The following is a 27,458-nucleotide window of genomic DNA, read 5'->3' on the forward strand; positions in this document are numbered from 1 at the left end:
TGCTTCAGCCTTATCTTTCGCACTGATGTGCTGGGCTCCCCCATCATTGAGAATGGCGATATTTGTGGAGCCACCTCCTCCAGTTCGTTGTTTAATTGTCCACCACCATTCACGGCTGGATGTAGCAGGACTGCAGAGCTTAGATCTGATCTGTTGGTTATGGGATCGCTTAGCTCTGTCTATCGCATGCTGCTTATAAAGTTTGGCACGCAGATAGTCCTGTGTTGTAGCTTCACCAGGTTGACACCTCATTTTGAGGTATGCCTGGTGCTGCTCCTGGCATGCCCTCCTGCGCTCTTCATTGAACCAGGGTTGGTCTCCTGGCTTGATGGTAATGGTAGAGTGGGGGATATGCTGGGCCATGAGGTTACAGATTGTGGTTGAGTACAATTCTGCTGCTGCTGATGGCCCACAGCGCCTCATGGATGCCCAGTTTTGCATTGCTGGATCTGTTCGAAATCTATCCCATTTAGCACGGTGATAGTGCCACATAACACGATGGACGGTATACTCAATGTGAAGGCGGGACTTCGTCTCCACAAGGACTGTGCAGTAGTCACTCCTACCAATACAGTCATGGACAGAAACATCTGCAGCAGGCAGATTTCTCCTGATCTCCATGCAACCTTTTTCTTTATCCAGTACTATTGGCCCCGATATTAACTGGGAGACAGTTTTGCTGTCAGGAAACCCAGAAGAATGTGTTTTCCTCAGGTCCCGCTGAATATAACAGCAGGAACTGAGTACCACTTGTGTACTCCATTTCCCAGCTGCAAACAGCCAGCCAGATTGAGGGGGCGGTAGGCCTTCGGCGGCAGGCCACAGTCAGAGAACGGGAATGAGGTTGGGGGGGTGGGGAGGGAGAAATCGGAGGTTGGAACGGGAGGGGGACATTGATGGTGGAGCCAGAACAGACGAGGTGGCATCAGTGTGGGGCCTGGAGAGATCGGGGGTCAGGGGTGGGTGTGAGGGAGACAAGAAGATCGTGTAAGGAGCTGGGAGAGTTTTGGGGAAGAAGTGTAAAAGAATATGGAAGGGGCCGGAGAGATTGGGGGAGGATGGGAGAAGATCGCAAAGGGCCCTTGAAGAACATGGGGGCCGGGAGAAGTTCACATCAGTGGAGGACACTGGGAGGGCACTGGAGTGTTTGGTGGGCGGGGTGGGGGTGAAATCAGATCACTGGAGTCGTTAACAGGAATGCTTGGTAGGCAGGGGGGAAGCACTCTTGCTCCTCCTAGCCCACAAGCAGTGCTGGTGAAGCACTTATCTGTTCCACGTAACAGTCCTTGCCTACGACTTTAGATGCTGGTTTCCAATGTCAAAGCATGAAGAGAGAAAATATCTCGGGTAGTAGGCTCATTAAACATTTAAATAAGCAACCCACTACCTGGGAATGGGTTGGTCGCCCACCCCCAATCCCGTCTCCACTAAAAACCACTGTGGGTGACGTTGAAATTGAGTTTTTTTTACATTTGTTGCTTCCCATGCAAACCAAACCCACCTGTTTTTGAGAGTTAAAATTCCCCCGAATGTTTCGGAATTTGTTCCTTTACTTTTACATATTTTCTAACTCCCCTATTTCTTCTGTTACCTTACTTGCTCCAAAATATCGTGTTTTTATTCTCTCATCACTTGATTATTTAGGTCCAAAGTTTGATATCGAACTTATGTTTTTCCACAATGCGCATTTACTTGCATGCTCTTAAATATATCCTTAAAAGCATTCTACCTTTCCGCAATTTTTTTCTTTTTCAGTCTTACACATCAATTTATCCCGACTGCAAGATCGATCTATTGACATACAATAGCCCCAATTTTGACCAGTGGCCTGGAGGTGGGGGGCGGTGAGGCGGGGGGGGGGGGGGGGGGGGCGGGGGATGGGGGAGGCAGCTTGAAGCCTGCACACTTTCAAATCTCAGACCTCACCCACAAGCTGCCACTCAGTTCCCCATCCAGAATGGGAAATAAGTGATTCCAAAGAAAGAGTTGCTGGCCACAAGGCAAATTAGGTTTTTTGGAGTGTTTCACAGGAGGGAAAGAGGGAGCCTGTGGGAGGAGAGGGATAAGTATTTTGAGTCTAGAGGAGAACAACTACTCTTCCTGTCCCTACTGGAAAGTAGAAAAACTTAAAAGAACATTCTACTTAGACCTCTCCTGTCTGTGGATCCTCTTTTCACTCCCTCTAAACCACATTCCCGTCTTTACCTGATTTGCATATTTAAAAGGACCATACCGGCTCAAAGGTTGCTTAGAAGAGCAGGTGAACATTCAAGACTACGGTGCGGGATGTTGGCAGGTTAGTCACCCTGCCGATTCAAACTGCCTGCCTGCATAGTTTCCGCTAGGCGTGTAGGGTTAAAATTACCGCGACAGTATATTGCTTTGAGAGCCCCTTCGGCACCTATATATATGCAAATTGTTGTAATTAAGAATCACCCATAATTATTCCCCTATCTTTGTCTGACACATTTTTGATTAAATAACTGTATATATAATTTTCTCTTGCTGTTCCAAGGGTCTACAGCAATTCCCAACTGATGTCCTGCTTTTAGTATCATATTGACACCCAAAATGACCTTTATTTGTCTTAAGCTAAACCAACTCTTTTGACTAGACCGTTAGCCCTCCTTCCTGAAGTACCACCTTGCATCTCAATTTATTTTTTTAGTTCCTTCATTAAAAAAATTTCTTTATCTGAAACACGTCCCCTTTTTGTATTATTCCCCTCTTTAAACCAATTACATCTACCTTTTCATTTTATTCACAAACTTCAAACTCCAGTAGCTTGCTCCTTATGCTCCTTGTATTAGGGCAGAACTATTACAATAAAAAGCTCTCTTTTGATCCCTCTATCTTTACAAACTACTGCTTTATATTTCGCCTCCCCTTTTCTCTCCATGGTCTTATAATACATGCTTGCCACCAACTCCATGCTTATCTCTCTCTCTCTCGCTAGATCCTGCTTCTGCAATTCAAATTATGATCAGGCCATAACAGAGAGCAATCATGGCAAAATTATCGATTATATCCTTCGCGATGGATACCACAGATTATGCCTCTCATCCTTCTCAATGTTCCCACTTCCCCAAACACGACTAATCATTCCATTCTCCATTATTACCTCTCTTCAGTCATCTACCTCAATGATACTGCTCTCTCCTGTCCTACTTGTTCCAATCCAGTCATAAAATCTCCTTGAACGGTTTCTCCTCATCTATCCACACAGGTATGTCAAAAGTCGAGCACAGGCACAAATTGAAGTCTCTCCAAGCTACACGCTACCCCTTGGCAACATCATTCGCAACCAGATGGGTCGGCTTTTACGGATACATCAATTCTACTTCTCTACAACTACCGTTTAAGGACAATTGTATGGTTCAGCTGCATGTCCAACAGTAAGTCCTGGATAAGTCAAAACTTCCTACAGATTAAATTCAACAAAATGGAGTCATCCCTCAAAGATCTCACCAGCACCTGCCTTTCTTTATTTCTGACTCCATTAGGCTACTTGCTTAGGCTAAACCTGGTGGTGGGGACCCTCAGCATTCTGTCAGATCGAGTTGAGTTTTCTTCCCTGCATCTGATCCATCACCAAGACTACCTTTTCTTACCATCACTCATTTATACCTTTTACCTCGTGCTGAACTCCCTCCGTTGCCTTTTGTCCATTCCTTTTCCAAAACAGATCACTTGAAAAAAAAAAGGTCATTGTGCCTTCTCCTGTACTTTAATATTCCTAATATTAGTATGGATGAGCACAACCATTTGACTGATGAGTTCATCCATGTCAAAAATCCTGTAATCCACCCATCATAGTATCTAATGGTTTCTCAAATAATTTCAGGGCTTTTGCCTTCACTCCTCTACCTGGAAGTCCATTCTATACATTGATTACTCTTAGCATGAAGGAGAACTTTCTGACAGTTGCCCTTCACTAATGTGAACCTGTGTTCTACTCTGGCAATTTAGTTATTTATTTTTCCAGATCTCTTCCAAATCATTTACCCTTTCATCAGTGAATCTCCCTTGCTCATGGTTAGTTAGCAGAAACAAAATGGGGGCGATTTTCACCTTCAGGCATACAACAGTTCTGGGGTACTTTAAGGTCAACTAGAATTTAATGTCTAACGTTATTTGCACAAAGATTCACAGTTTGTGGTGCTGGTTTTAGAAGTAACAGTACCGGTAAGAGATGAAAATTGTATGAATGTCAAATGCAAAGGGACAAAACTTCAGTTTGGACATTGAATGGGCCAGATATCAGTGATACATGAGCAGCCCCCTCCTAATGCAGCATTCGGGAGCCCAGAACCACTTTCAGGTTCAAGCCTCATTAACATTTTGCTGGTGAGCTAGAGCGAGCAAGAGGGTATCCCCCGGCAGCTGGCTGGATTCTTGTGATGGACAATTGGCCAGCTGCAGCGCGTAGGCACTCAACAGGTAAGACTTATCAGAGGTTGAGCCGTGGGGACAGACAGATGCTGGCAGGGCATGTAAAATGACTGCCAGTCAGCCAGGTGATTTTTGGGGAGCTTAGGGGTGCACTCCTGCTCTTTCAAAATAAATCTAAAAAACAAAACAAAAATTACGCCTTTGGAAAACCCTCGCAACGGCTGGAGAAATGGAACCAAAATGAAGTGTGCATACTCTGCCTACTTCTCACTGAAAGTTGCAATCAGGATCCTACAGTAGGTGCAGGACCCCGCTTTGTAAACTCAAACAGCCACTGACCTGGTTTGAACAATTGCTGGTGGACAATTTAAAGGCCTGCCTAAAAGTTAATTCAGGCAGCCAATGAGTGCAAAAAGGTGTTTTTTGTTGAAAAATGCAGCCAAGTTTCAGGCCATAGCTGACTGACCATTAGTGTCTCTGCACATGTGCAAGCTTAATGCTGCATGATGGCCGCTAGTGTCCTTGCAGAAAATGACAGAGCTCAGCACCTAACCCTCTGTTGTTCCAGGTTTTGGAAAGATAAGTTACCAAAGTCATTCACATTTAGGTTTGCCACGCCCTGCAGATGCAGCCAAACAGGCAACGATCTCCTGATCACCCTGGCTTGCCTTCTTTCATGCAATAGGAGGTAGTCAGAGATGCTTCAAAAATTTTGGGTCAGACATCTTTCAGGTGCTTTTGGGATGCATGATGCTGGTTTCCGAAATTAGCCCTCATATGTATGAAACCCTGACAATGCAGATTTATAGCTGCGATGAAACCATGCTTCGGAGAAAACTGTTAAATGTGAAAAGGGTAAAGAAAAACATCATTGCCCTGAACTAATTTTTCACCCAAATGTCAACCCACTGTTCCTTTCTTCAATATTCCTACTCTTCCGATGAGGTGCGTCCCTAATGGCTTTAGTATATCTGCTGGAAGGCTGCTGCTGGACAAGTGAGATGTTTGTGGTCAGCGACTGCAGATTTTAACACCCTAGTCACTGCTGGGGCAGCTTGGTCGAGTTGACTTTCTGGCGCCATGGCCGGTATTAATTGAGGCATTGACAATGAAGCAGATATCCTGAGAATGCAATGTATGCCACCATTGTTTCACCATTATCACTCCCATTTGGCCACAACTCATCACTCTCACTTGTTACACCAATGTCTTTTGTTGAATGATGATTTCCTTTGGTTCACTGACTGGAGATCTGACTTTTTCTTTTAAAGACATTTTTAAAAGACAAGCTGCCAGCATCCATTCAGCTTATGATTACCTAGTTTGCAACATTGTACCCTACATTGCAAAGGACTGTGAGAAGCGAGACAAAATGTCTGCATTTCCCAGTAAGAACCAAGACCGAGGAAGTTTAAAGGAACTGCCTGTTCTCTCAGCAAACAGAGAAATACTGCTAACTGCGAAGCTTGAATGTGACTGTCATGTGACAAGCCCCTTCCCATCTATGGTTTTAAGCTGGTGTTTTTCTCTGCAGCAAAGGAGAAGCAACTGAACTCTGACATGAGCAGACCCTAAGTGGGGTCCCTCTCTCGCTCTCTCTCCACTCCAGCTAGAATGTTTTCAAATCCCGCTTGTTGACTGACCACCTTTGCATACTCCAGCTACAATCCAAAACTCCGTTGGAGGAACTCATCCATGTTGCTATCTCCAAGAGACTCAACAAACCAGTCAGTTACCTCTTCAAACTAAAAGCCTCAGGATTACTGAATTCAGCCAGAAGCCAGCTGAATCACCAAACTTCACAGACTGTATACCATTGTATTTCTATGGACTCTAACTCAACCTATATACCTTTCCCCACGCGGTAACCTATTTTTATGTATGTAAACCTCCAGAGTGTGTGTTAGAGTGAAAGTTGGCACATTGCATTATTATTTTCTTAGTTCAGTTTAGGTACAACAAAGTTAACGTCTTTCTTTGTTAACTCAAGAAAACCTGTCTGATTACTGACTTGCTATGATCATAACAAGAACCAATCAAACACCTACTGAATTGGTCAGTACATCCACTTTAAGAATTAAATCTGTTGTGGTCTAACAAGGAGAGGGAAAAGAAGAAAGTCATTCCACCCCTCCTCACTTGACCGTAACTCACTGATGTGTAGGACAACAGACTTGAGAAGATCAATGACATCTTCAATACCCCTATCAGTGTTGTACATCTCCAAGGGAGAGCAGATATTGGAGTCCAGAATCTGAATATTTTGATCTTCCATCTAAGTTTCAAAAGCTGGTGACACAGAGTCCTGTTTTGAGGACCTGGCTGCAACATCTACAGAGGTTGCAATACACTCTGTGGAAGACTGCATACATCTGATGTCCTGCAACAGGACACTACACAAGCTGGAAGAAGACTCCTCCAAATGTTCAGGCCTTTTATGGCAACATGGTGGCATGTTTTCCAATATATCATAGAACTGTATGTGTGCCAAAAGAAGTGTTCTTTTGAGGGTGAGCCCTTAGAGTAAGCATCTGCTTATCTGTTTCCTTCACAGCACAGTTGGTACTGAGCTTGCATTATGGACTAGCTTTTCTGCTAGTTGCAGCTCCTGCTTACTTGTTCAGGGTGCTTCACCAATTGCAGAGCCCTCCGACTGGAGTCTGATGTGAAAAAGGAGTGACGAGAGGACCTCCTTGTTCTGCAATTATTACCATGTTAGTAGCTGCTGTGAAGGCAGCAAGCAAGATATGGTGGAGAAAGAATGTGATACAGGGAAGGGACATGTTCAGAGTCCTCAAGAATTGGTGGGGGGTGGGGGGGTTGTGGAATAGGTTATACCAAGAGATGGAAACATGAAGACCTCTACTCACCTTTGCTACTCTGGTCAGGTCAATGAACTTTTTCCTGCATTGAACCCAGGTCTTGGGGGTGCTGCTCCTTCAATTGACAAATTCAGCCACCTCTTTCCAGGCCTGAATGTGGTCTTCACAATCATCTTCCAATTTGCTGGAGGGAGAATGTTTCTCCATGACCTCACCCCTTCTACAAGGACCTCCAGTGAACTGTCAGAGAACTTGGGGGCTTACTTCAAAGTAAGTTCTCCACAACCCCTGCCTTACAGCAGTAAAACATAGTAATCTTCAAGAATAGAATGCAACCGTCCTGTAAGAGGTGCCATCACATTTAAACAGTCCTCTGGAAGTGGATGGGCTGCTTGTTACCGACAAAATTGAGTGGGCAGCTTGCTAATGTAAATGAGACCCAGCAGTTAAAATCAACACAGCCTCACACTGGTGATGTCAGACAGACTTGCTGCTCATCACTCATCCCACTCCCCCCTGCCTCCACCCAGTTCAAGTTTCCCCTTATAGCAAGCCAGGCATGTGGAAAGAACAAACATGGTGTCTCACCACCCATTTATAAGTTTTCACTTATTCACAGGCAGTAAGCTTCCTTAACTCCAAAAACAAAATGAGACTTATACATAATTGTGAGTTATACAATGGGTTTTAGAATAAATTAATTTATTGCTGAAAATAGATTCATTTTGTCGAAGCTTTTCATCTTGCACTCATCAGGACAATTCTCAAGAATACCAATGTAAGGGAAACAACAAATTTATACTGTATGAGAAGAGAGTGCTGATTGGTTCTCATACAGTATAAATTTGTTGTTTCCCTTACATTGCTATACTTGTGATTTGTCCTGATGAGTGTAAGACGAAAATCTTCCACAAAATGTCTCTATTTTCAGGAAATTAATTTATGTTCTTATCTGCTCTGGTATCTTAAACTATGCCACTAAGAAAATCCATCACTGACTATGCAACATACAGAGAAGCTTCCTGTGTCTAAATAAAGGCTCCATGATTAGATTACAGCTATTTTGCCACAATTGATTGGAGCAGCAGAACATGATTATGAACTGATTGCCATGCTATGGTCATATCTTACTACTCTAGAGACCTCAATGCTAAATGAACGATAGGGTATATTATCAAGTACCAGTCTGCCTCCATGGTGCTTACCAAGTAGTGACTTGACTTCACGTGCCTGGGAACCACTCTGAGCCACATCCAAGTCAATCATACTCATTTTATTTTGAGATTGTGACAAAGTTCCTATTTGTGCCATATTAGTCAAACATTCTACTTGAAATTGTTTTTACAACACACATTATATCATCTATGTGTATTTTTAAGCTATTAACAAGTTCACATTTAACTGCTTTAATCGTGGCTGCTCAATCCTGACACTGGCTTTTGTCCAAAATGCTTAAAGAATACCATCTTAAGAGTAGTTATAGATCTCATTTGTCAATAATTCAGTCAGCTATCCAATGGAACATGGCTTTTCCTACTTCTAAAAAAAAAATGAGTTTAGCAGATTCCAAATATTCAGCTACTTTGTGCCTTGGAAATAGTGATAACACGAGAGAAATCAAATAAAAATATTTAAAATAATAATCTGCCATTATATATTACATTATGTAACTATTTTAGAAACTGTATTAAACTCAAAAACAATTGAAGTCTAGGTAAGCTCAATGACTTTCAATTTTAGAACTGTATATCTTATATAAAATGGCAACTTTCACATATACATCCTTATGAATCCAAAATCCTAATTCTTTAACTGCGCTCTACCAGTAGTATGAGCACAAGGACACTCAGTTCTCTAATATATTAGTACTTTGTCATGCGTTTTAACAATATGAACCATGTCACAATTTTCAATATTTTTCTCAGATATCTTTGCTGAATGCTTCTGTAATCCAGCAACCGTTAAGCATTTGTACTACACTAAAAACTGTCAATCGAAGAACAGTGTGCATAAACTCCAGACTCAATATTGCAGTTAGGAACCTAGTCTAATTATTACACACAATCTGCTGATTATACAAATTCTGGAACATTGTTTTTCATCTTAAATAGTAAATGATGTAAAAAAAAAAATTGCTTGCTGTACCAAATGATGCATATTAGTGGAACAGATTACACTACTAGGAATTTTTCAATGATTGGGTCGAGGATATTGGCTTGCCTCAGTTAAAAAATGCAAATAATACACATTATGCAGCCATAAGGTTCAGTATGCCATCAAGTGGGATCAACCATAACATACTAATCCCAGCAACATTGTTTTTAAAGTCTAGGTAAGTGTATTCTAACATACAGAAGCTAAGAAACTTTAAAAATTCATTGTAACAAAAAAATTGCATTTGACTATTTATCTGTTCAGCTAGAAACATGTACTATATTTCATTCCAGTTAAGCTGTAAAGTTTATTGCAAGGCAAAATTCCCACACGTAGAACCTATCAAGTCAATGGAACCATAATAGATACATGCACTAACTACTGAAAAGGATCACATTTATGAAATCACAGGAAGGTATAGTTGTACTTGTGCATTGAGAAAGACTAGGTGTAAAATTTTTTGCCCACAATGTTGCTGGGATAATGCGAGCTGATAATGATATGGCGAGGGCAACAGGGATTCTGGGAAGTTGGTGAAAAACAGGGCAATTTATCTCCTTAACTGATTAAATTAAAGGATTGAGAAGGAGGGAGACTTGGAGTCAGTGAATTCAACTCAAATCAGGTACAGAAAGAGAAATAAAGAGAGGAAAAAAAATTGAGAGAGAGAGAGAGAGAAAAGAGACAGGAAGGAAAAGAAAGATAAAAAAAGAAAGTTATATTCCCCTAAACAAAATTCACAACTTGAAGGAATGAGATGCCACGCTTATAATTGTTTACTTTCTGGACAAGAGAGTTTGATTGGCAGTCATCACAGTTATTACATCATTAAAAGGCTACTTCTGCTGATAAATACTAGACTTAACCTTCTGTGGAAAGTTTAATGGGCAATTGCAGCAACTTCATGAAAATCAAAGGGAGGTTATGTGTGAGGTCCCGTTTTCGTGAAGCTAATGGTGGTGCAACATAAATCATCCAACAACTTTTTGCGATTCATAATTCACAGGTTTCTCTTCCTTGTCACAATTTGTTGGCCTATTTGTGCATTAATAACAGCATGTGTCATTCAGTTTATTTTTTTCAGTGAAGCCTGATCCAATAGAATAACTCGAGGCATCTTTACTTTCAGCGTTATCACTTCAATACAACTGCAATGTGTGGCAAATGACACACTAAAAAGTAATTCCACAATACAAAGCTTTGTTTTATCCACTCTTCAACAGACAGTTCTTTTCATACTTAAAATTCTTGCTCACTATTGTTAGAATTTATAATGAGTTTATTTAAGGAGATTCTAGTTACTGTGAATAAGTTTCACAGGGCTGCATCTTATTATGGTGACGGGGGTCCCGGCGGCAGGCTGGAAGGCAGGGAGAGATCTGGCCTCAATCCTCGTTCAGACCTCCAAAGCCATTTCATGGCAGGGAGCCAATTAACTGCTCACCTTTAAGGGACAAGCTCCCATCCCCAGAGCAGCTGGCCAATCATAAAGCTGGCGGCTCTGCAATACCAGCAGCGCCACTGGGTGCAGTGGCGACTGCTGGTACTGCAGGAAGCCCTGCAATACCCATGAAAGAGAAGAACCCGGGAAAGGAAAGTTGGGTCGGGGTCGCCAGGGCCATTTAGGCAGGCTCTGGGGACAGGGTCAGGGGGTGTTGAGGGTGGGAAAGGTCTCTTCCAGGAGGGGGGGCAGGCAGCAATCGCTGCCGGGGGTCCTCCAGGGGCGATAGATTGCCCCCAAAGGAGGGACCCCCACCAACCCTGCTAGCAGGCTGCCAGGTTTTACCTGGCAGCATCTCCCCACAGTGTTGGGCCCCTCTGCCTTGCACAAAATTGAGGTGGAGGCAGGAGGAGGCCCTTAAGTAGCCTTCCTGGTCCCAGACAAATTGGCAAGGGGCCCAGGCAATGTTGGAAACAGTACCCCCTGCCATTTTGTTTGCCCCCTTCCTTCCCTCCAAGTGCAGAATAAAATTCTGCCCACTGCTTCTATTTACAAACTCCAATTCAGCACCTTAGCATATTCATTGAATTTTGTAATGCACTTAAAATGTAACTATGCTATTCTAGTAATGGCAATAAAGTTTATGAATCAACTTTCATGTTACAAAATGATCAACACAAACATTTTTCATTTATTTTAGTGAGCAACCTATATTGGCTTAAACTTCACTTTCACTAGGTGGAACAAAGCAACAGATAGGCAAGAATTCAGTGACAGCAAAACACAAACTAACATTTTTAAATAATTCTTAAAAATCTGTTCATTAATTTTAGGTAAGTTCTTGATTTATGATTTGATAAAGGCGCTTTGATTGGATTGAATGTGTTATTACATGGGGGGAGCTTTTTTCTCTCTATCAATAACTATAATCAAATAACTGAAGACCAATAATAATGCACACACCTGTCCTCGGGTGCAAAATCCTCCTGGAGCTGAATGGAGTGAATGCCTTCTTCACAGCCAGATACTTGTATGGTACCAATAGGACTTTGCAGAGCTGCTGTCACTTGCTTGCAATGGCTTGTGTTGTTCTTGGTAACCTACGTAAACAAAGCAGTGGTCCTTATAAGTGCTTAAACAATCTGTCCAAATACTAGCCAAGAATTATTTTTAAACCATATTAATCCTTTGAGCAATTATAGTTCAGTAACTGTCCTCTGAAAAATCTGAACAAGGGAGCAGTTTGGAGAGCAAATATTGTGGGTGGAAAAGCACTAATTTAATTTTAGACTTTTACAATTTATTTCACATACTATTCTTATTTTCTTCTTTTACCTCCCTAATTCTCCCAAGAACAGATCCCCCACCCACAGGTACCCACACCTCTACTTTAATCTAACAATGTGGCAATGTTAGATGAGGTTGCACTTCTCTCACACAGCAATAACTGAGTTGTGCCAGCTGCCAGCCTGCTGTGGGCAGAGCTCACAAGGGAGACCTTCAGCTAAATGAATCTTGCCATCATGGTTCCCCTTTGGCAAAGAACTGAACTCAATTTTTTGCTGACATGTAGCTCTTCCTCCAAAGTTACCAGAGCTGACATTCAGGAAAAACTCTGCTACTTCTTCTCATAGGCATTCCCCCCCCCCCCATTTTGCCCCAAATTGTCCAGTACTTTCCTATCATTGATAAAAAATATTTCAGTGAAAATAAATCTAAAACTCCCTAATGTTAAAGACCATCATGCCTTGTCAATCTTAGCCTCCAATTTGTACAGTGGTAGGAGGTTCTGGGAGATTGAGGTGGCATATCACTGTCTTTGGCCATATTCTGATTCCCCATTAATAATGAGTAGCGAGGATGAAGGTCTATGTGCCTCCCTATGAAAGAAAAAAATTACTTGGATTTATATACCGTCTTTCATGACATCAGTAAGTGCTTTACAATGAAATACTTTTAAGGTGTAGTCACTGTTGTAATGTACAAAACACGGCAGCCAATTTTCACACAGCAAGCTCCCATAAACTACAGAGGTAATGAACTGATAATCTGTTTTTAGTTTTTTTTTGTGGTTGAATATTGGCCAAGACACTGGGGAGAACTCCCTTGCTCTTCTTTGCATAGTGCCATGGGATCTTTTACGCCCACCTGAGAAGATATTTCGGCCTCAGTTAAACGTCACATCTAAAAGGTGGCACGTTCAACAATGCAGCATGGACTGCATGGAAATGCCAGCCTATATTTCGTGGGACTTGAACCCACAACCTCCTAACTCAGAAGCGAGTGCTACCTATTGAGCCACAGCTGACACATATGGAATACAATCCAGATGCCAGAAAGCATTCCTGAAATGAGGACAACAGATGCTGAAATGAGATGCACATATACAAGTGTCCCACTGCTTCCCAACTTATAAACTGCAAGCAAAGGAAAACTCACAGGGGAAGGAAGGGTACTAAGGTTATTTTGGTAACTTCAGCATGTTGCTCCAAAGTTACAGATGATGGTTAATTCAGTAAAGACAAAGTGGCTACAACTGGGAAAGATGCTTATAGAGTGGATTGTTACAAATTATGACTGATTCCAATGATGTTGAACACTAGCCAGGTCAGTTAATTTCTTCTGGCATTGTAAAGAGATGGCACTGATTGGTAGGTCCACCTTCTTCCACAGAGCCTGGACGATACCCCATGTGGGTTTCCTTCCCTCAGGGATAAAATCCGGGATTGGATTCCAGACAATGGCACCTGAACTGAGGAGAATTTAAATTTGTGGGCTTTGTACCGTGAAGTAGTTCATGGCTGATCTGATTGTAACCTTGACTCCACATTCCCACCTACCCCCGATAACCTTTCAACCCCTTGCTTATCAAGAACCTATCTACCTCTGCCTTAAAAATATTTAAAGACTCTGCTTCCACTGCCTTTTGAGGAAGAGTTCCAAAGACTCTCAACCCTCTCTGTCTTAAATGGGCGACCCCTTATATTTAAATTGTGACCCCTAGTTCTACATTCTCCCACAAGGGGAAACATCCTTTCAATATCCACCATGTCAAGACCCCACAAAATCTTATATGTTTCAATCAAGTCACCTCTTACTCTTCAAAACCTCCAAAGGATACAAGCCTAGCCTGTCCAATCTTTCCTCATAAGACAACATGCCCATTCCAGGTATTAGTCTAATACTGCGTCAAACACACATACAGCCTTCCTTAAATAAGGAGATCAAAAGTACTCCAGATGTAGTCTCACCAATGCGCTGTATAACTGAAGCATAACTTCCCTACTTTTGTATTCAATTCCTCTCGCAATAAACAATAACATTCTATTACCTTTCCTAAGTACTTGCTGTACCTGCATACTAACCTTTTGCGATTCATGCACTAGGACACCCAGATCCCTCTGCATCTCAGAGCTCTGCAATCTCTCACCATTTAGATAATATGCTTCTTTTTTATTCTTCCTGCCAAAATAGACAATTTCACATTTTCCCACATGATACTCCATTTGTCAGATCTTTGCCCACTCACTTAACCTATCTATATCCTTTTGTAGTCTCCTTATGTCCTCTTCACAACTTACTATCCTACCTATCTTTGTGTTATCAGCAAATTTAGCAACCACACCTTCGGTCCCTTCATCAATTTATGAAAATTTGTAAAAGGTTGGGACCCCAGCACTGATCCCTGTGGCACACCACTCTTTACATCTTGCCAAATGACCCATTTATGCCAACTCTGTTTCCTGTTAGCTAGCCAATCTTCTATCCATGCCAATATGTTACTCCCTACAACATGAGCTTTTATTTTCTGCAATAACCTTTGATGTGGCACCTTATCAAATACCTTCTGGAAATCTAAGTACAGTACATTCACCGTATCCCTTTATGTACAGCACAAAGAACTCCAATAAATTGGTTAAATAGGATTTCCCTTTCACAAAACCATGCTGACTCTGCCTGATTACCTTGAATTTTTCTAAATGCCCTGCTATAAAGTCTTTAATAGTTTCTAATATTTTCCCTAAGACCGATGCTAGGCTAACTGGCGTAGTTTCCTGCTTTCTGACTTCCTCCTTTTTTGAATAAAGGAGTTACATTCGCTATTTTCCAATTTGATAGAACCTTCCCCGAATCTAAGTAATTTTGGAAAATTATAACCAATGCATCAACTATCGGACTAGCCACTTCTTTTAGGACCCTGGGATGAAGTCCATCAGGACCCGGGGACTTGTCAGCCCACAGCTCCAACATTTGTTCAGTACCTCTTCCCTGTTGATTATAATTTTCTTGAGTTCCTCCCTCCCTCCCATTTCCTGATTTACAACTATTACTGGGATGTTACATGTATCCTCTATAGTGAAGACCAAAGCAAAATACCTGTTCAATTCATCCACCATCTCCTTATTTTCCCTTATTAATTCCCCAGACTCACTTTCCATAGGACCAACATTCACTTTGTTAACTTTTCTTTTTTAAGTATCTATCGAAACTCTTACTATCTGTCTTTATATTTCTGGCTAGCTTTCTCTCGTACTCTAATTTTTCCCTCCTTATCAATCTTTCAGTCATTCTTTGCTGTTTTTTATATTCTGTCCAATCATCTGACCTGCTACCCATCTTTGTGCAATTATAGGCTTTTTCTTTAAGTTTGATATTGTCTTTAAGTGTTTTAGTTAACTAAGGATAGTGGGTCCTCCCCTTGGAATTTTTCTTTCTCATTAGAATGTATCTATTCTGTGCATTCGGAAATATCCGCTTAAATGTCTGCCACTGCATCTCCATTGACCTACCCCTTAACATTATTTGCCTGTTCATTCTAGCTAGCTCTGCTTTCATGCCCTCATTATTGCCCTTATTTAAGTTTAAAATACTAGTCTTGAACTCATTCTTCTTTCTCGCAAACAGAATGTAAAATTCAATCATATTATGATCGCTGCTACCTAGTGGTGCCTTCACTAATGAGGTCATCAATTAATCCTATCTCGTTGCACAATACCAGGTCTAGTATAGCATGCTCTCTGGTTGGCTCCAGAAAGTGCCGTTCTAAGAAACTACCCCGAAAACATTCCAAGAACTGCTCATCAAGGCTACCTTTGCCTATGTGATTTTTCCAATCTACATGTAGGTTAAAATCCCCCATGATTATCTCTGTACCTTTCTGACATGCTCCCATTATTCCTTCCTGTATACTCTGTCCTACCATGTGGTTATTGTTAGGTGGCCTGTACACCACTCCCACGAGTGACTTCTTACCTTTATCATTTCTTATCTCTAGCCAAACCGCTTCTACATCCTGATTTCCTGAACTTAGGTCATGCCTCTCTAATGTGCTAATACCACCATTAATTAACAGAGCTACCCCTCCACCTTTTCCTAGCTTCCTGTCCTTCCTAAATGTCACGTGCCCTTCAATATTCAGGTCTCAATCTATGTCATCCTGTAGCCAGGTCTCTGGAATGGCTATCAGAACTTACTTATTTATTTCTATTTGCGCTATCAGTTCATCTGTTTTGCTTTGCATGCTACGTGCATTCAGATACAGAGCCTTTAGTTTTGTCCTTTTATTATTTTTGTAACCTCTAGCCATATCTGCTGATTTACTTTTAAATTTGTACTCTCTATCCCTTCCTGTCATGGTCTGTTTATCATTTCCCATATTAATATCTTTCTCTCTTGTCTTGTCTCTACTCTGATTTACCACATCTGCCCAAATTTGATCCCTTGCCCCTACTATTCAGTTTAAAACCCTCTCTACTTCCCTAGTTATGTGGCTCGCTAGAACACCAGCCCCAGCATGGTTCAGGTGCAGACTGTCCCAACAGTATAGCTACCACTTTCCCCAGTGACAATGTTCCACAAACCGGAACGCACATCTACCACACCAGTCTTTAAGCCAAGCATTTATTTCTCTAATCTTATTTGCCCTATGCCAATTTGCACGTGTCTCAGGTAATAATCCAGGGATTATTATCCTTGAGGTTCTGCTTGTTGATTTGTTGCCTAGCTCCTCATTTTGACTATGCAGAACCTCCTTCCTTGTCCTGCCTATGTTATTGGTACCTGCATGGACCACGACGAGTGAATCCTCCCCCTCCCATCGTAAGTTCCTCTCCAGCCGTGAGCGGATGTCCCGAACCCTGGCACATGGCAGGCAACACAGCCTTCTGGACTCGTGCTTTTTTCTGCAGAGAACAGCGTCAATCTCCCTCACTTACTGAACCAGATACAAAATCATTTCAGCTGCTGCACAGCACCAGATTTTTCTCCCCTCCCACCACCAGGCTAATATTGATGGGAGTCCAACATTAATATCTAATAAAGATGCACTGAGAAAAGTCAAATGGTTCTTGGAAGTGTAACACAGGCCAGGCAGAAGTGCAGCTTCAGTCCCTTTCAGTGGTAAACTAGCCATGGAGGAAAATCTAGTCTCTAGTTGTCATTGATAATGTTTTTTGTCCAGGACTAATTTTGATCCTGGACTAGTTTTGAGGGACTAAGGGGGTAAAAGAATAATTTTACAGATTTCTTTCTCCCTAAATTGGCCTTTTTAAATAAAAAAAATTGTGAGGGGCCATCTCGATGGAACATCTGGTCCTTTCTTGTCCATCATTTTCGTATACTTGATTTGATTTTTTTTTCTAACATACTGCACTTCACAGAAGTACCAACTGTGGTAACATCACACTCTTAGACAGTATGAGAATATCACTGATGTATAGTTAATGTTACAAAACATCTGTCACTAGTGTATGGCATTTGAAAGTATTAAAACTTGTTAATGGTATAATTAGAATTGTATATGCAAGGTAACAGAGATATGAACATAATTAACTTGCAATTAAGAATATATTGTCCTATACAGCATTATATTTAAAAAGAGGTTAATGCTTTGGGGACATGTAGAGTTGAAAGGGTCTTGAGCAATGAAAAATTTGTTAGTAATAAGTTTGTATCTACATCAAATGAGTCAAGGTGTACAAATCAACTTTAATTATCTGAAACCTGTTGGACTATTCCCTCAAGATACCTTAAATGAGTCCAATCCTTATTCCAGCTCACAGAGATCCTGCAAATAAAACAGCCATTCATTTGAAACAAAGAGGGCAATTTTAACTCCACCCATCCAGCAGAGTCACAGCTAATATAGTCTGGCCAGCACAACTGAGATGTACTGAAAAATATGCTCATCTCAGGAGTTAGATCTCACTCCATAATATAAGTAGAATTGTGGCCTTGTGTTTAAGAAAATATGGAAGAGCTCTGACTTTGAAGCTATTGATGGTGTAACTGGGTGAAAAATGGGAAAAAAGTGTTGCATTTCCTATTACAACATGACACTTTGACATGCATAAACAACACACAATTATATCTTAGATAAATGGATACCTAAGATTGAAGAGTAACAAGACTATAATCTAATCAAGGTGTTCAGATGGCATCAGTGATTTATGAATATTAGCTGAACCCTGGGATTAAATTACAGCCTTGGATTCACTCCCTGAACTCTGCATTTTATTTAATTTAGCTGGTTTCATTTTTAAGTCTCAAAATAAAATTGCTGTTGCTTTTGATTCTGGAGAGTTGGAGCAAATTTTAGTTTATTAGTGTTGTGGAAAAGCGAAATTGAATTTGTCCTACCCTCCAACAACAAAAGGAAGCACAATTTTCATATATTTTAATTTTCCTATAAAATATCTTAACATGGCAAATCTGTATTGGAAATAATGTAGTTAATGCGTTTGTGAGAAACTCATAGTTAAACAAGTGGCTGATAATGTTCACCCAAGAGTACAAAATACCCTTCTTCTACTGGGATAAAAACAAGAAATGCTGGAAATACTCAGCAGGTCTGGCAGCATCTGTGGAGAGAGAAACACAGTTAACATTTCAGGTCAATGACCTTTCATCAGAACTGGCAAAAGTTAGAAATGTAATGGGTTTTAAGCAAATAAAGCGGGGGGTGGGGCAAGAGATAACAAAAGGGAAGGTGTTGATAGGACAGGGTCTCAGAGAATAACTGACCAGAAGGTCATGGATCAAAGGCAAACAGTATGTTAATGGTGTGCTGAAAGACAAAGCATTAGTGCAGAGAGGGTGTTAATTGACAGAAACATGAACAGCCTGGCCCAAAGCGCATACGTGAAATAAAAACTGTGGGCGGGCACATGGTTAAAAAAAAAGTGAATGATGAAACTAACTAAAATAAAATAAACAAATAAAAAAGAAAAAATAATTAAAAATAAAAAGGGGGGCCCCGTCATGCATCTCAGTTGTGCTGGCCGGACTATAGTGGCTGTGTAACCGGGGACTCAAGACTCATCTCTAGCATCCTGATGGCTCTGCTGAATGGGTGGGGTTAAAATTGCCCTGATTGTTTCAAATGAATGGCTGTTTTATTTGCAGGATCTACTTCTACAGGGATTGATTTTAATACTTCGTCCAGCGGGAACAGTGTGTAGTGAGAGTTAAACTCATCTGTGTATATATTATCTTCAATGACCTTGAAATTAGCCGAGGTTCTTGCTGCAGGGAGGTGGGGTCTAACTTCATTGGATCCTTGACATCCTCTGTCTCCTGGCCGTGTTTTCCTCCTGCCCGCTGGATCTAATGTCACTTCCACCATAGGGCAAGAAACTGACCTGGATTACTTAAATGAGGCCCAGGCATTACACTGAGCTCATTGTAGGGAGTTTCCCTCCCTATCTGCGACCCCAAACTCCCTGAGTTAAAACTGACCCTGCTGTTCTTGCAATAAAATCATTCACATTAGGAAACTACATAGGATATAGTATATTGTTCACCAGAATCTGTACAGAATAACTGAGATAATTTATTTGATAACTATTAAAACGATTGTGCTCCAATTTTAAGAACCTAATCATTCCTTCTGGATCTGAGAAACCACGATGATACACCTTTATTCAAACCTGGTTAAATACAACAGATCCTCAAAATGCATACCAAATTTAGGAGAACATGAATTTGTAAATATATCAGTATTCCCTTAATTGTTTAAATTAAATTGTGATTGGTGTAGCTCAGTTTGCTTTGCAGGGGAATAAGGAATGGCTACAGACAAAGTAATAGGAGATAAACAGGAAACCCAAAAGGTCTCTCATTGGTACATCAACAAGGACAGTGTCTGACCCAGTGGCACATTTATTGCAGAACAAAAGCATGTGCTTTGTGGCAGATCTTCATGAACATTCATACTCCATTCATTCTGATGTGATTAATTTACAACAATATTGGAAGAAAATGAGATACAGCTCAAGCAAAGAAGCCAGGCATCTGAAATTGATACGAGAATAAGAACAATTAGGAAATAGCAATCACAGCATATTTACATTCAACATAAAAACAGAAAATTCAATAGAAAAAGGAACAGTTCTATATGGCTGGCAGATAACTAATATAATTTCTATCTTCATGAAAGGAGATCAAGCTAATCCAACTAACTACAAATTGTTAGAAAGATATTCAAACCTTTACTAAAACATCTGATAGCAAAATATCCAGACCCCAAATATAAGTTAGCTTTCTAAAAGGAACATTATGTTGAACCAAGGTGAATAAATTATTTTTTAAAAATAGTAGATAGATTAGATTAGGGCAATGCAGTGGATGTAATATATTGGACTTTCAGAAAGCCTTTGATATGGTGCCATATGAGAGACTGTCTTGACAAAAGTCAAGGCGTATGGAGTCAGGGGCTAGGTAGCAAAATAGATTGAAAGATGGCTACATAACAGCAAACAAATTTTACATTTTATTTTGGAGGTTTCCTTTTTTATAATTTCGGGAGTAAAGGAGATCTAGGTAATATTCCCCATAATTTCTACACACTGTTCATCTGTCGCTTCCTAGTTGGCATCCTTCCATCTACGAGAGATGGTGGACACGCAGCGGGTATCTTCATATGGTGCATCTTTGCTGATGACTATGGAGGTCAATCCTTGAGAGGCAGGTTCTGCCACAAGTGCCGCACATGAAGCTGCCAGGTGACTTTTTGGGTTGCTGCTTTTAGCATTGGCGCCTGTTGTCAAGCAGTTGTAGTGGTGCTGTCGCCATTTTCCTCTTTCATCAGCTAGTGACTCCAAGGTGCGAAAGTCAATGTTTCGGGCTTTCATGTCATGCTTGCAGACATCCTTGAAAAGGAGCTTTGGGCACCCCACTGGTCATCTGGATCCGGCTACCTCATCATACAGAAGATCCTTGGGTATACGAGCATCCTCCATCCTGCAGACAAGCCCAATCGACCGGAGCTCCCTCTGCTTCATTAGTGCCAAGACACTTGGGAGCTCTGCTTTTGCAAGGAACGCTGCATTCGTGATTTGTTCTGCCAGGATATACCCATAATGCACAGCAGACAGCAAAGATGGAAATTGTTCAGCTTCTTTTCCTGGTAACTGTAAGTCGCCCATGTTTCACAGCCATATAGCAAGGTGCTGAGAACACAGGCCTAATAAACCATCAACTTGGTCCTAAGGATTAGCCTGGTGTTATTCCATGCACGTTTCGCGAGTCGGCCAAAGGTGGCAACTGCTTTCCCTTATGCGTGTATTGAGCTCAGCATCAAGAGATACACTATCTGTCACTGGGGACCCAAGGTAGCAGAATTTGCTAACCACTTCCAGTGGTGTGTTATTTAGTGTGATCAAGGGCAGAGTTGCTACACCTTGACCCATAACTACAGTTTTCTTGACACGAAGAGACAGGCAGAACATGTTACAGGCATGACAGAGAGAGTCTGGAATGTGGAAAATTGTGAGGTTATCCACTTTGTTAGGAGAAATAGATATGCAGAGTATTTCTTAAATGGCAAGAGATTAGAAAGTGTAGATGTACGAGGGGACCTGGGTGTCCTTGTCAATAAATCACTGAAAGCTAACATGTAGGTGCAGCAAGCAATTAAGATGACTAATGGTATGTTAGCCTTTATCGCAAGAGGATTTGAGTATAGGAGTAGTGAAGTCTTGCTTCAATTGTATAGAACCTTGGTTAGACCGCACCTGAAGTACTGTGTGCAGTTTTGGTCCCCTCACCTTAGGAAGGATATTATTACCATAGAGGGAGTGCAATGAAGGTTCACCAGACTTGTTCCCGGTATGGCGGGACTGTCCTATGAGGAGAGATTGGGGAAACTAGGCCTGTATTCCCTAGAGTTTCGTAGAATGAAAGGTGATCTCACTGAAGCCTACAAAATATTGAAAGGGATAGACAGGGTAGATGCAGATAAGACGTTTCCCCTGGCTGGGGAATCTAGAACCAGGGGACACAATTTCAAAATAAGGGGGAAGCCACTTAGGACAGAGGTGAGGAGAAATTTCTTTACTCAGAGGGTTGTGAATCTTTGGAATTCTCTACCCCAGACAGCTGTGGATGCTCAGTCATTGAGTATGTTTAAAGCAGAGATTGACAGATTTCTAAATACAAATGATATAAGGGGATATGAGGATAGTGTGGGAAAAAGGTATTGAAGTGGATGATCAGCTGTGATCGCACTGAATGGCAGGGCAGGCTCGATGGGCTGAATGGCCTATTCCTGCTCCTATGTTCTTATGTTCCTAGTCCATGGGTCTTGGTAGCTCAATTTCCATGTGGGCAACTGGCACAGCATCATCAGCGTAGAGAGTTCTTGATCAGGATGTGATGTGCTTTTATCTTCGCTTTCAGTCTTGATAGATTGCAGAGCTTGCCCCGTCTGAACTAGTGTGCAAGTAGACTCCTTCCATAACTTCAGGGAAGGCAGAGGCTAGGAGTATGGAGAAGATACCAAACAGAGTGGGGGCTAGGACACAGCCCTGTTTCACTCCAAAACTGTTAGAAGCAGTGCATGTTGTCATGGAAGGAGCGATGAGACTGAGGAGTTTCGATGGACAGCCAATTTTCCCAAAATCCTGTAAGCCCTGCTCTGCTGACGGTGCCAAATGTCTTAGTGAGATCTATGAAAGTAAGGTAAAGGGGTATACCCTGTTCCCTACACTTGTCTTGTAGCTGGCGTATAGAGATGATCATGTCCATGGTAGATCTGCCAGCACAGAAATCACACTATGTTTCCGGGTGCACTTGATCTGCAAGTAGATGGAGTCTTTTAAGTATGACCCTAGCAAAGGCCTTCCCAGTGACGTTGAGGAGTGAGATGCCCTGTAGTTGTTGCAGCCTCCTCTGTTACCTTTATAGTTGTATAGTGTGGTGATTTTTGCATCATGTGTCTCCTATGGAATGGAGCCTACCTTCCAGCGAGAAGGAGAAGGTCTAAAGATGTGGCAATAGATGGGACTTTCCATTCTTGAGCAGTTCAGCTGAGATTCTGTCTTTGCCAGCTGCCCTTCTGTTCGCTAGGCGGTCTCTGGCCTTCTCGAGTTCAAGTGATGAAGTTCTTCATCTAACTTATCCATGACTGGAAGCTGCAGGTGAGCATCAAGCGCTGACTGGGAGATGTCTCTTCCTAACATTTATTTTATGGCAATGGATAATAACAAGACCCTAGAACAGGTAATCACAATAAGACAAGATAGACACGATTCAGAATATATTCAAATAATCAGGTTGTCAAGAGTTCCGGGTAATCATCTGGGAATTAGCCTGCTAGTATTGTTGGAGGTTTGGTCAACTAGTAATCCACTTTCGTGATGAAAACATTTTAATTGAGTACCCCTATCAGCTCATCTTCTGCAATTACACACATTGGGGTAGTTGCATGAGAATAATGAGAAAGTATGTTGCAAACAATCAGGTGCTGCAGTAGTAATTGGGAATGTGCATATTAATAGTCACACTTATTTCTCAAGAATTTACTTGACTATTGTAAATTTTTATCAAGAAATCAAATTATCAAGGTTGGTGCTGCTTTGCTAATTAAAACTGAATTTTCACTATGAAAATATTAACTAAAATATGAGCTTTAATGTCGAGTAGAAACTGACCCATGTTGTAGATGATCCACCAAGAATCAATGAAACTGAGGAAGTGGAAGGGAACCAAGCATGGATCTTTAAGGCACGCCTAAGGCGAAGTGTGGGAGTGGGAAGAGAAATCATTGCTAGAAATGTTCTGGCTTTGATTGGATAGGTAAGGGTGAAACCAAATGTGGACAGTCCCAAAAAAAGCACATTAAACAATGCTGCTTCACCTTTGCTCGTCAAGGTACATTGCCCAGAGACAAAGTCACAACTATTTTTAAAGAAAATTGGGAATGCTCCTACATAGCCATGTACATATCATCATAGGGAGCAAACATCCCCCTTCACAGTTCAGGAGCAGTTTGGGTTTCAAAGGAAACCAGTGGTCATTTTGCTTGCCCATATCATTTAGCTATATGTACGTACAATCTACATACCAGCATACAGAATTAACTTCTGGTGGTAATCAGATGGGACAGTTTCAATACCAGAATATGGATCAACAAAAGCACATTCCAGGTTTTACTAGAGGCAGAACACTAAATTGGTGTTGAATTTGATTGCTCTATACTACGAACTCTGCAGAAATAATTTACAAATTTGTTTCTGAAGAGCTCTAAATGCCAAAGTATAACTATTCCAAATGAATAGTTTACCAACTGTTTTATATGAAACTGAGGTAGGGGAGGGGAGAAAAATCAAAAATCTAAACATTTACAGTTCTCATTGAATATTTTATTTCCATTGGTTAAAATCTATTTTTTAATCATGATAACTTCTTTATTCAGAAAACATTATGCATGATAGCATTTTCTCTGGTTTGGTGCATCTTTAAATTTCAGGTTTAAAATATTCATATTGCCATTAGATTACATGAAATCACACTGGCAGAAATTATATGACAGAAGTCATGAGTGTAAAGCACAAAAATACTATCAAGAAATAAAAGGTAAAGTACACTTATTTATCATTTATTAAAGCCGGTTTTTTAAAATACAAAATTACAAACTTTCCCTCGCCAAGTAAATATGCAACTTCCTGAATCCTGGATATTTTTGGGCATAGTTAACTAGATCACCCTGTGCCACATAAAATATTTAACAGCTGAAAGTCATATGGTTAAATAACCCATTATTTGCTGGAAGCTTTAAATAAAGACAAAAAACAATAATTTCCTTTTACACCTACCATTAAGTTTAGTAAGTCAAAGTGTTTGTTATAAATCACGCTTTTAAAAGACATGACACATGTGATTGCTAATCTTGAGACTGACATACTACTCAGGTGTATCTCAGATATGTAGCTTTTTTTCCTTGCAGTGGCTCGGTACTTCATCCATTTAAGAAGTGTCAATCCTTTATAACTAAGGCCTGAGTTCAAATGATTCAGATGATAAAGTGTCACCCTGTGGCCCTGATCTTCAGATTTACAGCTTCCATAGAAACACATTCACTTCCGTCCTATGACTTTCCTGTTAATACCTATGATACCATCTATCTCTGCTGAGATACTTTTACAATGTCAAAGATATCCTTTGCTTATTTTGCCTGCAGAATTTACTGTTCAAAATGCCATCCTTCATTGACTTTAGACATCTTTACTTAGCCTCTTCCTAGTATTGCCTTTCTCATGTAGTTCAGAATTGGGTGACAAATGAAATACCCTACAGAAATGCTCTTTACAAGCTGGGTAAAAAAATTATAAAGGAAAGGACCATTTATATGTATCTCAGTGTTCATGTAAACAGCTTATGTTGATCAGTCTACAATTCAAAACTTTCATTTTCATTTGAACAGAGTATTAGAAGATGTACAGTTATCAACTAGAAATGGTCTAATGAAAGGAATGTTTGTCAGTGAAATTATTTACAACAGCTGCTTTGGTTATCCAAATTCAGCCATGAGTATCAACGTAAACTTGTTGATTTTTTAAAGAAAATATCAACCTTGATATTGTGCACCAACTTGAATTCTAAACAAAAATTGCTTTAATGGAAACTAAAAGTCTTTTAAACAATTTTTTTTACAATATGTTACAATCTTCAGATCATGCATAGTAAATTATGATAGCCAAGTATCAAACTGTACAGTGGTTAAATATGCATTTTTAAGATGTTACGAAAATGAAGGCTGATTTACAAGAGTTCAGATAGAGTGTTTTATTCATAAAAGAGCAAAGGGAATTGCTTTCAGCTCCTGGCATTCTCTGTATAACGATACACCATAATCTTTATATAATTTGATTATCTGTTGTGCTGTTTATCAGTGACTAAATAAAAGCTGTTCAGTGTAGCAAATTGCAACAACAAATTAACTCTAAAGTGTATTTTAATAGCAATAAAATACATATTTCGACATTACATAGAAAGTGAGATATTTTGCATTCCAATTTCTCACCTCTAAAATAGTCCAATACTTTCTAAACCATGTTGTCAAGTTATATAATCATTTGAATCTTGTAAAGCGTGATTGAACTGGGGGAGGGGACTCAAACAGCACTTTCAATAGGATCAGTTTAATTGAACCGGACAAAAAAAAAATGTATTTATTAGGTCCTCAAAAATGTTACGGTATCTTTCGATCTGTCAAAGTTATTTTCTATAACTTTCTAATGCAAAGTATTAGGTAGAAATGTATAGGGCCATATTGCATTTTAGGTTTACTTGAGAATTTTTTAAAAACTGGATATTTGGAATTTCCTTGACAGCTCGTCTGATCAGCTGCCATAATTGTGACAGAAATCCTGCTTATGCACGTCGGGTTTCCAAACTTACGCCAAAGCATGGTGGACAATCGAGAGTGCCATCAAAGAAATTCCAGGCAAAGATTTTAGGATATCTAAGCAATATATTGCACATTGTGCAATTACATTTGATGTGAACAATTTATACCTCAATTTTATTTTCTTCCCCTTCAATTAAGGGTTTTCATTTCCAACTTCTGTTTATAGGACTATATGGCTCACAAGAATTGTTCGGTGTTTTAAACTGGTTGACAGCAGAAAGAACAGAGAAAGAACTTCACGGCTTTTACATATTTCCTGCTGTTTTAAGCATGTCTGACACCATTTTCTGGGATTGTTATCTACTGCTGTGTCACGCAGCAATAAGAAATAGAAAAGAGGGCTAAAACTAACAGCTGGTAGGGGTGAAGGATTGTTTCCAACCGACATACTATGACAGTAAAAGTAGTTGAATAGGAAGCCTACAATTTAATAGATGAGACTGATGATCCCTATCATTCTGGACTCGATTGCAATGGCATGCGGTATGAAATATCTGAAGCAGACACAGACGATTAAATTGGAAATAGCGAATGGCAGGGTGATTGGAAGTCTAGTATATTATAGCTCATTCTTCTTCCTACCTCCACCTCTCCATCTTATTGCTTCCAAGCCACCAACAAGGATATAATACTAAGGAGTTTCCTGAAGTGGTGTGAAATTGTCACACTGTAAGTTGCAGTGCCAGATGATTTGGTTGTATATAAATGCAATTTAACAACAGCTAGTACACAACACAAGATCACCAGCAGCTAAGTGATTTTTATTTAAAAAAACGATTTGCCATGATATTAATCTTTATAGTCTAAAGAAAAGGTGGGATTAAAATGGACTAAACTGAGATATGTAAAATATGGAACTGCACTGATAAGGTAAACCAAGATTACCACTTGAAAGCCAGAAAAATAAAATTAGAGACATAGCGATACATTAGAGAAAAGTAAATTTAAAACAGAAAGAATT

The 27,458-nt window shown here is 40.4% G+C and overlaps 1 protein-coding gene across 2 annotated transcripts in view; it reads right to left on the minus strand.

Moving 5' to 3' along the window:
* Positions 1-27,458, minus strand: part of mgmt (O-6-methylguanine-DNA methyltransferase) — a 449,047-nt gene that overhangs the window by 294,517 nt on the left and 127,072 nt on the right. For both annotated transcript variants that reach the window (XM_068052718.1, XM_068052719.1), the window contains exon 3: positions 11,773-11,909. In XM_068052718.1, the coding sequence (XP_067908819.1) occupies positions 11,773-11,909 (137 nt within the window). The remainder of the gene's footprint in view (positions 1-11,772; positions 11,910-27,458) is intronic.

The sequence above is a fragment of the Heterodontus francisci genome, chromosome 20, assembly GCF_036365525.1.
Source record: "Heterodontus francisci isolate sHetFra1 chromosome 20, sHetFra1.hap1, whole genome shotgun sequence".
Lineage (NCBI taxonomy): Eukaryota > Metazoa > Chordata > Chondrichthyes > Heterodontiformes > Heterodontidae > Heterodontus > Heterodontus francisci.